Here is a 13298-nt window from a genome sequence, read left to right as displayed (position 1 = left end):
TTGCATGTATCACGTTTTCAATAACTCTTCTAGAAGACAACTGGATATAGCAGAAATAGTGTAACGGGAGAGTGGGAAAGGGCAGAGGGTCAAACATAGGAAAAAAAAAAGGAAGAGAAAAAAAACATGCATATGTATACATAAGCATGAAAGTAGAAATGGAATATTATTGATGATAACATGCTTGATTAAGTCACTAGATGGGAAATTACATTTAGTACGTTGTGATGATGCTCAGGGAATGAATGTTAGGTAACAAGAAAAAAAAAAAAAGAAAAGTTGCAGGAGGAAAAAAAAACGGTAAAACTATTTGTACCATTTTTTAAAAAAAAAATTGCATATTTGATGACTGCAGTGAGCTGTATGGGCCCAGCTGCGTTCTACTTTATAGTATGCTCTTTCTACTCACTGGGGTTTATGCCTAAAGTCAGACTTGAGTTCTTGTATAGGTATGTGTCAGCTGTGATAACTATTGGATATATTTAGACTAATTAAGTTCACTGGCAGATCATTTGAATGGGGAGGGGGGGGGGAGGCTATGGAGGGCAACCATGGATGCCGGGACAATGTGGGAGGAGGATGGGTCATAGCAGAGGGAGGGGGATGGGGAATCAAGGATGGCAAAACAAAAGGCAAGGTATGCAGGACATAAGAATTGGGAAATTATTTGCTGAGAACATGTATGTTGATGTGCTTGATTGAGCCAATGCACAGTGTAGTTTGGATGGAAAATTCATTTGTGTGTTGTGATGGTGTAAAGTGAATTAATAAATAAAAAAAAAAGAAGACTTTCCAAAACTAGTTCTGTGATCATGAGTGGCTTTATTCAAGTCATTTGTGTTCTCAAGCAACCTTCCTTTGAGGTTGATGAGATTATAGATGAGGCATAAAGACCTTCATTGTCACAGAAAGAATAAAATGATTTTACCTGCTAATATTAATAATACTGCCGTGTTCTGGAACACACACACAAAAAAGAAGAAGTGTGGCACATATACTCTATTGAATACTATTCAGCCATAAAAAAAAAAATAATGCCTTTCAATTTTTAGAAAGTGGACAAATATGAAAGATTTGATCCTGAGCAAAGCAATCAGGCTATGAAAAAGAGGCATTATATGTCTCCACTTAAAATATACCGACTGTCTGCACTCTGAAAGAGTGAAAGACTGGAGGAAATAAAAGCATTGAAAATTGTTATGGACACTACAGACATAGTGGAAGGAGAGCGTGGGAGGGGAAATGCGTAGGTAAGGAAATTTAGTGAACAAAAGAGGTAAGACATTTGGGGGACACAGATATGTTTTATTATCTGTTGATGAGGATGTGTATAGTATTCTCAACTGAGCTGAACAGAGGTGAATATCATGTTGGGTAAAGTCTCTTTACAATCTAAATGATGTATAGCTATTGAATATATAAATAATAATAATAAATTTTTAAAAATGAAATATTAATAAAAGAAAAGAATGCTGGGCACATGTGCGTGCATGCCCCAAGTCCTGAGAATAGAATGAAAGGGAAATGATTATAGTATAGCAATCCCTCCTGGGGATGATTTCTCATGTTCTCTCTTTTTAACTTGGGAGAGTGCACATGTCCAATGACCAACATCTAAAGAAAAAAGAGAGAGAGAGAAAGAAAGAAAAGTTGACACTTATTAAATGTATGGTTTTACAAACATATTCTACCATTCCATACATTGCATCTTCTGTATCTTCTTTATATGTTATTAGCTTTGAATAATCTATATGTACCCTCTGAACATTGAAAAAAAATACTTAACAGTTTATAAATTGTCTTTATCTAAAATATTTAATCTGTAAATGCAAGTCATAAGCTAAGCATAGATTTAGAAAGACTAAATGACTTCCTTAAAAGTATGTAGTTTGTTGATGAAAAAGTCTATCGAACTAGAATTTCATCTCAAATTGTATTTCCCCCAGGTAATCCTCAGGGCCTAGTGTTTAAGGGTACCAGATTTCACCTGGTCACCTGTGCAGTTCAAATAGTGACCCCAAGATTGAAAGAACATGATGGAAGCATGTGTGTACATGCTTCAGATCCCCACAGCTTAGAGAAATAGAGACAAGTGTGCACCATGACCATGCCTCGTTGGGGAGTGCTTTCCCTCTCTCCTTCTCTCTTTCTCTTCTTGTCTCTCTCTGAAAAACATATAGGCCCTCCAGCAAAATAAAATAAGAAGGTTAAAGTATTTATCCTAATTGTAATGAGTAAGTTAGAAAGTCCTAAGAAATAAATCAGCTATATAAAGAGTTTATAATAAATGCATAAAAATGTACTTTATAAAGAAATTATTCATGGATTTTAAAATTCTTTCTGTGCCAAAATAAGCTTGTGCCTTAATACCACTCGTCTACAAACTTTTTGAAGTCCCTCAGTAAAATGCTCCTAGAAATGAGTTTATTTTTTTCTTCTATGATTCTCATTTCTGTTCTTGATGTGACTCAAAGAGAACAGATTGTACCAAATGAATACTCCACCGACTTCTGAACAATCATGGGAAAAGTATAGCAATTGTCTGAAATAGACAGAAATGGAGATGTAGATAGAAAAAGGGATAGAAATCAATAAATGAAATGGAAAAATAGATTTTAAAAACTTCACATCTAAGTGAAAATTCAGTGATAATTTTCACTGGGTGAGGCAATTACAGATGACATTTAAGGTTCTACGCATATTTGTATTTCTTTGCTTATACATTTTATGTATGAATTAACCTAACAATTAGAGAAAATTCTATGATGATGTATCACATGTTCTAATTTCGGTAGTATTTTACATATAACACAAGAGATTGCACCAACATAAAAGACTTCAGTGGCAGTAACCAGGTATATTAGTTTGCCAAGGGTGCCATAACAAAATGGCACAGACTGAATGGCTTAAACAACAAACATTTATGTTCAGTTCTGGAGGTTTCAAGTCCAAGTTCAAAGTTCCAGTGGAGTTGGTTACTTCTGAGGCCTCTGTGCCTGGCTTGTAGATGCCCATTGTCTTGCTGCATTCTCACATGGTCTTTTTCTTTGTGTGCACACATATCTCTCTCTTTGTGTTCCCCAATTTTCTCACTGTAAGGACACCATATAATTTAATGTGGGCCCACATTAAGCACCTGATTTTAACTTAATCATCTTTCGAAAGGACCTACATAACAACCCTCCTACATTCAAAATAATCAGCAATAAGTGCTCCAATATGAATTTTGGAGTGGATGCAAATTAACCCATAATAGCAAGAATGGACAGGGTTTTCCTGATGGGTGAGACAAGAAAGTGTAGACAGGACTGAGAGAATGTCATTAGACAAGGAGAAAAAAATATATATATAGGCTACATGACACATTCTACAAAAGCCAAATAGGTACAATTTAGATATTTTCTATCACTTATTATAAGGCACACTTAATTGTTATACTGGGTCTTAGATCCATTAAGTTTTCACTTTTAATAAGATAGTGCTCAGTTCATGGCATTCTAATTGATACTTCATCTTTAAGTTCTAGGTGAACTCAGATAGAGCCTTTGGAGACAGAGGTACTTAATTTCTGTGCTGTGGAGGAGTCCCAAGAGACTGTTGAGGAAATATATATACTAGAGCCTTAAAAGACACATCAGAATTCCAGAAGAGAGAAAAAAGGTGTCTCTTCCAGAACTTAGACTTCCAGAACAAGGGTAAATACTTTGTGTTAGAGGGAACTAAGCATTTTGGCCGCACTGTGACCATAGTTGCAACTAGAAGGGGGATATAGAATCTGGTTTTTCTTTTCTCTTTAATTTTTATTATTATTTTATTTTACATTTAATTACATTCATATTTACAGTTCATAACAAATGTCATGCCTGTCAGTCAAGATAAAGACATTACTATATACATTATCATCAGCAAATAGCTTTTCATTATTTTGTGAACTAAATGTACTTTTTTTCTTTCCTCGTTCCCCTCTCTCTATTACCCACTCCCATATCATCCCTATCCTTACTTTCTCGATTATCTATCATTGTTCTCCCTGTTTCTAAGCCTTCCAAACTTTCAGTTTCTATTTGGTCTGTCTTTCAAAAGGTGATTGTTAGGCCAAATATGCACACAGGTGCACACACACACATGTGCACCCACTCCCATCTAAATAGGATTCCATCTAATGATATATCTTGCTTTCTTCTAGAAGTAAAATTTAGTATGACAGTTACTCTACATGATCATACATTGACTTACACACAAGAGAAATCAGGAGCACAGAATATGTGAAATACTTTTTTGCCTTTAGTAATTGTTTTACTTTATGCTGTCCAGACTACTGGTATATGATGTATTCACTTCTTGGTACTCATTTTCAGGGACCAGAGCAACATACTATGTCCATAGAATTTTGAGTGTTCTCATGAAGGAAGCAGGGAACAGAGGCAATACCTCATCAGACACAGCGTGAGAATCCATTATAGGCTCTAACATTCTTTTGTGCCTATTATTAAATATTTGTATATTAATTGGTGATTTATTTCAACTTAAAGATCAATTTGAGGGTTTAGAACCGTTTCTGTTTCCTCTTTCTTCTTAGAATTGATACAGTACATTGAGCTTAGAAATTGCAATGGAAAATAGATTTTTGTCATAAACTGAGCTACATTAGTAGCACACAGTTCTTTGACAAGCAGCTTCAAAATATAAGTGATTGATTACCTATTTATTCATTGTAAAAATACTTATAAAATGCTTATTTGTTACTAGGATCTACTCTGCAGGAAAGAACAGAAAAATAAAAAATGTTTTCAGTTTTAGGGATTTTGCATTCTGGTAGTGAGAAGTAGATGCTAAATTCAATAAACAAAGATGACAATAGCTATGGAGGAAAATCCAACAAAGTCTGAATCAAATGTAAGGGATGGAGACTGTTGTTGGATATGAGCATGTCATTTACAATAAAATGCTTAGAATAGGTATTAGTTTGAAAATGTCTATTTAAGTTGATTTAAAGAAAAGAGAGTGTATTTGGAGAATACTACCTCAAGAAGAAGGAACAAACAGTTAAAAAATCTTTAATGTTCAGGTAAGGCTATTATGTTGGGGAACAGTAAAAAAGTCCACAAGACTAGAGTAGAATGAGGGAAGGAGTGTGCATTTTTGTTGCACATATACACTATGGAATACTACTCAGCCAAAAGGCGACTGACAATATGGAAGATTCATTGCTGAGTGAAGCAAGTCAGGCTATGAAAGAAAAACATTGCATGTCTCCACTTAATATACATCAACTATCTGCACTCGACTGTAGATATTAAAAGATTAGAGGACATAGATGCATGAAAAATGGTAACAGACACTGGAAACAGTGTGGGAAAAGGATGGGAGATGGGAGAAAGTGAGAGGCAAGGAGTCAAGGAGAACAAGGTGGCTTGCTTTATCACTTTATTCCTCTCTTTCCTTTTCTCTCTCTCTCTCTCTCTCTCTCTCTCTCTCTCTCTCTCTCTGGTCAAATTAAAATAAATACAATTTGAACAGTTAAATAAAATAATTATTTTAAAAAGTAAAAGAAACGAAGGATTGTCTGTTAATGATAACGTGTATTTTTTCAACTGGACTGATGTGAATTGTATTCATGTTGGGTAATTTATTTTACAAGCTGTAGTGATGAAAAGTGATTTAATGTATAAAAGAAATCAATAAAAATAGAAAGAAAAACTGTACACAATGCAGAGCTATATATTCCCTCTACGCCATTGTGAGGAATTTGATTCCTATGTAAAATAAAGAGATTTTATGCAGTCTTAAACACAGAAGTGACTTACTTGCCTATTTTTTAAGGAACATACCGGCTACTGTATTAAGAATAGAAAAAGGTGTAGACTAGTTGGAAATCTGTTGGAATAGTCTTGGCAGAAAGATGATGATGGTAGCAGAGAGATAGTGAAAAGAAGTCAAAATCAGGACAGGTTGTGAAGGAAAAGACATCAGGAGTTGGAACATTGAATAATAGGTAGGTGAAAAACAGAGTAGGTCTATTACAAATTTTTGGTTTTCAGAAAGAGAGTCATAAGGATCTAGTGCTCAACAGAGTGACTATACTTAACAATTCCATCCTAGCTATTTAAAATTTTGTAAAAGAGTATGCCTTAGTAGGTTCTCATCACAAAAAAGGTACAATTACAGTTAGATGTTAAAAAATACTTATGTAGGTGACAAAAATATTAAACTTCTGGGTTTTAACAAAAGATTAAGCAACATTAACATTATGGCTTAAATTGTCTTTTTACTAAAGCTTTACCTTGGTGTTGTCTGCAACAGTTCAACTTCTATAAATATAGTAGGCACTGTTCTTTTCACTAGGAAAAAAAAATAACCACCATTTATTAAATACATTTTCTATCCAGACACTGGGATATACCTTTCACCTATATTACACTGATAATTTCTTTACTTTTTTAGAAGTGAAGAATGTAGGTTGAATGTTAAGAGACTTTCCCAAGAGTATAGAGCTACCAAGTAATGGATTCAGGTTGAATAAGATAGTGTTTCCACTATGCAGTTTTGGCCCCTGCTTGATATTTTGGAGGCTGGGTCATACAGTATGACAGACTTGAACATCTGTGAGTCAGCTTGATGAGAGCTGAGATGACAGAAAATGTGGTCAGATGACTCATTATCCAGCAAGTTAACCTAGCTTATTTCCAGTGGTGGTGGCAAGATTCCAAAATGAGAAGAGAGCTGTAAAAGGTCTCTTGACACCCAGGCTTGGAACCCATCTGGGACTGCCTATGCTGCAACCTATTTGCAAAAGCAAACCTCGAGGACATGTCAAACTAAAGAACTTGGGGTAGAAATAAATAAATAAATAAGAATGCACTCATCGGAAAGTCAGTAAATAATTGTGATCTTTTTTGGTACTATACAACACAGATCACTTGTGCTTTATTTTCTCTCCTTCCACTTTAAATGAAAATAATTTGGTATCAAAATATATATAAGTGATTAATTTGTTATGTAATGCATGCAGCAGTTAGAAAAACTACTAAAATTTAGGTTTAGTTTTTTCAAGGTTTTTGTCATAATTCATGATACTCTCACCTAAGAGAGAGACAGAGAGTGACAGTGAGAAGAAAAATGAGGAATCACTCCCTAGAGAGATGGCCATGAAGCTAACCATTCTCCATTTTGTTCCTGGGTTTGGGGCATGCAGGCACACACCTGACTTGACCTTCAAGCTTTCAGGTCTGGGACTCAAACCATTGGTCAGCCATGTGGGAGTCCAGTGCCTTAAACCATACCACCTGCTGGCCCCAATCTAGTTCTTTTAATGCAGTGTCCTCAAGTTTTCATCAAATGTGTTTGTCCACTTTTTCTAAGACTTTATAGTTTTTCGTATAAATACAGAGACAGGAAACTTGCTACTAACGGTATTTGAAAAGGGTCTTGCTTTTAGGCTTCCCAACATGCAAGAATAAATTGGCATGCACATAGAAACCCTAGTATAGAAGATTTTGGCAATGATGGACTTTCAGTCCTGTCTACCAATATAACAATTTGTACAATCAGCAGTAATTTTACCTAGAATTTTCAATGCCTCCACTTTTTGTCTTTAATACAAGATTGATCTCATTAAGTCATAGAAGAATGAGGATTTTAGAGAGTTTCTAATAAAGAGTGAATAATTAACTCCTGTCAATCAATACTCGTACCCGTAGCCTAAAAAGTTTTAGATATGGAAATGTGATCATGTTAATTCTTTTTTTTTTTTTGATTTTTTATTTTATTTTATTTTATTTTATTTTATTTTATTTTTTATTTTTTTTTAATGAAATGTACAAGTTTATTGATAAGACAAGACACAGAATACATCATTTTAATGGCAAGATGTATAAATGACAATACCTGCTACTTTTCAATGCTTCCTTCTTGAGTATTCCACTCTCATCATTACTCTTTAACTCTTCCTTTACCAGTACCTCTCCAACCCATAAAAACATTTAAGCATTTGGCCTGATTTTGGAATCTACTACCAAACAGCATATCTGATTCCCCTAACCATCCATTACTACTCCACTGGCTTAGCAAAGACCAGAGTTACATCTAACCTAAAGTGCTACAGCGTGGTCCTAACCCATCTTTCTGGCCCCAGCCACATCAATCCTTCAGCCTAATTTCTTTCATCGCATTCCCAACAATCCATAGCCTCAATTATCTACACAAAACCTTTCTATAATCAGAGTCATAACTACTCTGCTCAGATAATAAAACTCAAGATTGTGTCTCAGAACTTAAAGGCTTTCTACTATCTGATCCCTCTTTAATTTTCCCTTGTTTATAGGTTTTATGGATCCCTCATACTTTCTACATTTTCTTCTGTTCTCAGAGTTTTCTTTATTAGTTTTCTTTGTTAGAAAATCCTTCTTTTTTCTAGTCACAACCACTTGTACTTGCATATTTAAATGAGATCTTATCCCTGGTTTCCTATAAGAATACTTTTTAAAAATATTTTTTATTTCAATTTCTTTTATACATTCAATCACATATGTCATTTAGCTTGCAAAGTGAACATTCCAGCATGTATACATTTCTCACCAGTCCAGTTGAGAACACTATACATGTTATCTTCAGCAGATAATAACCCATTTCTTTGACCCATAAATGCCTTGCCTCTCTATTTTTCTCCTTAAAGTCCTTCCTCAGACTCTCCTCCTTCACCCACCTTCTTCCCACACTCTGTCTGGTATTTATAACCATTTTTTATGTTTCTATATCCTCTAGTCATTCAGTTTCGGCTATAGAGTGTGGACACTCGGGATATATTAAGTGGAGAGTGAAGCAAGCCTCTAAGAATATTTTTAAGAATGTTTTCTAATGTCTGTTTTTAAAACGTATCTAAAACATTCCCAATTTCTAGAAAAATCGACCCTAATTATACTTGCTTTCTGCTTGATGTCAGTAGATACTTTTGAAACAATATCTCTACATTGATTATTAAGCTTTAATTTTTTTAGAGAATTATAATACTTTTTTCCATTTCCTCTTATCTTGATTGATTTTTCTTGGGATTCAGAATTTAAAATAACATCCCTAAGAAATCTCATTTAAGAATTCCCACATGAAAACACTACTTTCAATGTCATATATAATTGGCTTATAAAAAGATGATTTAATTATATCAGAGAGTGCCTACATTTTGACTTTGCTATTTACTATGCGCCATCATGTTAATTCTTGATCATGGTTATAGGTTCAATTTCAATTGGTGGTTTCCAAAAATTTTGTAAGTAATACAGTGATGTTTCTGACTCATTCAACCTATCTTTCTCACTCCAGCATTACTTGACCTCTGTCAGTTCCTTAAACTCTAAAAGAATCTCTCTCCCATGGACCACTCTATTACATAGTATTCTTATAATAGTATTGTTTTATTCTTTCTTTGTATCCCAGAAAGGGGAAGTCATCTGGCTAAATGCTTCAAATTTTACAGATTTCAATGAAATAGTTCTTCTTTTAGAAAGACTTTGGACAGTAAACTAGAGAATTTATTCTGTTACTCATTTGTCTTTTTAGAGTCAGCCCAAGAACATAGTATTTTCTCTGTCGAGATGTTTTCATTTTTCCCAACTTGTGTTATGTTAAAGAAGAGCTTAATAAGTTTCAGATGTGTAGAGCAAAGAAATTTCATAGTAACAACTGAAATAGTGGTCAAACCCAACATTTTATACATAATAAATATAATAACCGTGATTTTCTACCTAGGTAATTCTACTCAGTCTTGATCAGAATCAAGGAAAAAGGAATGTACTCTAAATACATGACAACATAGCAATATCTATCTAACTCAGAAGTCCCAAGAATCAGTAAGATTTTTTTTTTTCGTTCCTTTATTTCTTCCATGAGAGGAGAGCGAGAGAGAGAAACAAATCCCAATAGGGTCTTGATAGCATGGACACATGCAAGCCCTGTGTACTCAGGGAGATCTTTGAATACAAACTGGGAACCTTCTCAGTTGGGTAAGTTGGGCGGAGCATAAGGTTTTACTGCTGTGCAAACATCTGACCCTGAATGTGTTGGACTATTAAGAAAAAAATTTATTATGTGAGTAAATCTAATTTGTTTAAAGTCTTAAGTAGATAAAGACAAGTGGTGAGCGAGAGGATTAAAAGGCTACTTAAAGCTATCTTCTGGAATTTTGAGTGTACAACTACAGTTATTTTGTACTATGTGCTAATTAGTAGCATTCCATTGTACACTGACAATTATGGAAATATGATGGTCTTCAGGATATCAAGTTGTCTTTACTACAGTGTCATCAATGAAAATACATCCTCTCTAGACATCATATGCTACATTTGAAAGATAAAGACCTCCATAGCTCACTTCCTAACAATGGAAACGTTAAACCTAAAGGTAGAGGTCTTCTGTTTTTATTCTAGTTACACTATTGGCTCCAGTTTTGCTCAAAGTTAAGTGTTTTAAATGTTTACCCTCTCTTAGTTTTACTCTCTCCCTTAAAGGGAAGTCCACTGGTTACTAGGATAACTTCCCTAGTATGATAACATTTTTAATTAATCTTCTTTTCTTTCCGAGAATGTTGGAGTCTTCGGAAATAAACTCCTAGAAGTTCATAGTTTCTCAATGCCTTAATAACAAACTTTGAGCTCTTTCTTTTTTTAAAATAAAAATTCTCAACTATGTATATAAATCTCACTTCTACTCAAAGAAATTAGAAAGCACACATTCTTAAGACAAGGTTTCCTTTTAAGTAGTAAAAGAGGTAACGATAGTCAGGTTAGAGATATTTACAGAGTTTTAGTATTACCTTACTTCAGAGAACATGTAAAAGTAACTTATTAACTTACAGGACGGGAAATAGTTAGGAGCAAATAGAAGCTTAATATGTAGGAGCAAATACTCTTATTTAAGAAATTCCTTGTTCAAATAGCAGCTCTGCTATTGACCAATCTCTGACCTTGAGTATGTTACTTAAACTGTTTCATTTTCACCAACTATAGCAAGAGGAGCAAAAATCACTGTTACATTAAAAACTGAGACAAATTAAATTTAACAGAGTTTATATGAATGAAGGGTAATGCATAAATTGGGCACCACCATGAACCAGTAGAAGTTCAGAAAAACCCATGCAGTATTGCAAATAGGCAGAAAGTGTAGACAGATTTGGTATACCTTGACATTTTCTCTATCAAACATGATGTGATGAGTCTATGTCATGATTGACTGTGATTGACTGAGACTTGGCTGCTTCTTAAATAACATATACAGGATTAGATTACCACTTAGAAATCTGAGGTAAAGATTAAATGAGTTTGATATAGGACTTAGTATAGTAACTTAGACTTGATCAATAATACATAATTACTTTTCTATGTACATTCTAGTAGTGAGAATAGAACAGTATACTGGCATTCATATAACTATCAACACATTGTCCAGTACATGAGAAGCTCTTGATAACTTGTGGAAGGATAATGAAATTTCTTGAGTGTCCACTATGTACAAAACATTATGTTGAGTATTTTCATACATATCTTCTTTACTCAATTGTTAATCTGTCAGGAAACTGTCAGTCATCTTTGTGAGCTTCATTGCTTTCTCCTAGATCACAAGAATAAAGGATTTATCTTATTAGATAGCTAATAAGTGAAATGCCTAGATATAAAATAATTTCTGACTCTAATGATAGTAGTCTTTTTTTTTTTGGAGAGGCTTTTGCTATAGGGCTCGTGCACTCGCCAGACAGACAGAGAGAGAGAGAGACAGAGATACAGAAAGCGAGAAGTCACCCCCCAGGGGGGATGGTCACGCCGCAATGGAGGAGACTCCATTCTCCTCTCGGGATCTTGGGCACACACACATACGCGCCCAGCGTGAGTTTTAAGCCACCGGGTCCAGGACATGAACCGCGGTCAACTACGTGGGAGTCCAGCGACATAGCCATTACGCTAACTGCTGGTTCCCATGATAGTAGTCTTTTTAAGTTACAAACAAAAGTACTATAATTTCATATAAGATGAAAACTAAAAACCTCTTAGTAATTGTTGATTTAATTGATACATTGTTTACTTATTTCAGTAGAAAAGTCACTAAATGATCTTTTTCTCATTATGTTAATCAGGCTCCCCCTCTGTGGACATGGATGTGGAAAATCACACCATCTTGACTGAATTTATCTTGTTGGGCTTCTCAGGAGATTCCCAGCAACAGCTCATCTTATTTGGAATATTTCTGACACTTTATTTGATAACTTTGTCAGGGAACATGACCCTGGTGATCTTAATCCGCATTGATTCCCGCTTGCATACACCTATGTATGTTTTCATTGGCAGTTTGTCTTTTTTGGATTTCTGGTATACCTCAGTGTATACTCCCAAAATCCTGGCCATTTGCATCTCAGAAGATAAGCGAATTTCCTTGGCTGGATGTGGGGCCCAGTTCTTCTTTTCCTGTGTTGTAGCCTACACTGAGTGCTATCTCCTGGCTGTCATGGCTTATGACCGCCATGTGGCAATTTGTAACCCACTGCTTTATTCAGGAATCATGTCCACTTCCCTCTGCACTAGACTCGTTGCTGGCTCCTACATCGGAGGATTTTTGAATGCCATAGCGCACACTGCCAACACATTCCGTCTGAGCTTCTGTGGAAATAATATAATTGACCACTTTTTCTGTGATGTACTACCACTGGTAAAAATGTCCTGTACAGACACCCAGGTCTATGAAAAGGTGCTCTCGGGTTTGGTGGGATTCACAGTCCTCCCCAGTATTCTTGCCATTCTGATTTCCTACTTCAGCATCTTCCTTGCTATCCTGAGGATCCGCTCAGCCTCAGGAAGGCACAAGGCATTCTCTACCTGTGCTTCCCACCTCGTCTCCGTTACACTCTTCTATGGATCTGTGCTCTTCATATATACAAGGCCCAGTTCCAACTACTCTCTGAAGAGGGACAAGGTGGCTGCTCTGTTCTATACCGTAGTCAACCCATTGCTCAACCCTCTCATTTATAGCCTGAGAAACAAAGACGTCAAAGAGGCCTTCAGAAAAGCAACACAGACCCTATAACCACAAAGACAGTTTTGAAAAGAAAAAAAGAAGTCAGTTGAATGGTTTTCATACATATAGTTTAGCTTTGAAACCTAACATTTAAACTTTAATAAGAAAATTATATGTGCTAGTAGATGGAATAGTTGTTAAGGCATTGGTTTCCACATGACTGATCATGGTTCAAGTCTTAAACCTGGCAATTTGAAAATTACACCGGGAACATGTGCATGCATGGCCAAAATCCCAAGAGG

At 35.2% G+C, this 13298-nt stretch overlaps 1 protein-coding gene across 1 annotated transcript; it reads left to right on the top strand.

Annotated features, from left to right (window-relative positions):
* The first annotated feature begins 12138 nt into the window (after window positions 1-12138).
* On the top strand, window positions 12139-13065 carry LOC102473468 (olfactory receptor 9G4). Its single transcript, XM_014591524.1, has one exon. The coding sequence runs from the start codon at window positions 12139-12141 to the stop codon at window positions 13063-13065; it is 927 nt and encodes a 308-aa protein (XP_014447010.1).
* Window positions 13066-13298: the final 233 nt, after the last annotated feature.

Source organism: Tupaia chinensis, unplaced genomic scaffold, assembly GCF_000334495.1.
Source record: "Tupaia chinensis unplaced genomic scaffold, TupChi_1.0 Scaffold000586_1, whole genome shotgun sequence".
In the NCBI taxonomy this organism is placed as follows: domain Eukaryota; kingdom Metazoa; phylum Chordata; class Mammalia; order Scandentia; family Tupaiidae; genus Tupaia; species Tupaia belangeri.
Note: the sequence above shows the minus strand (reverse complement) of the source record. Positions and strands in the feature narration are given on the sequence as shown.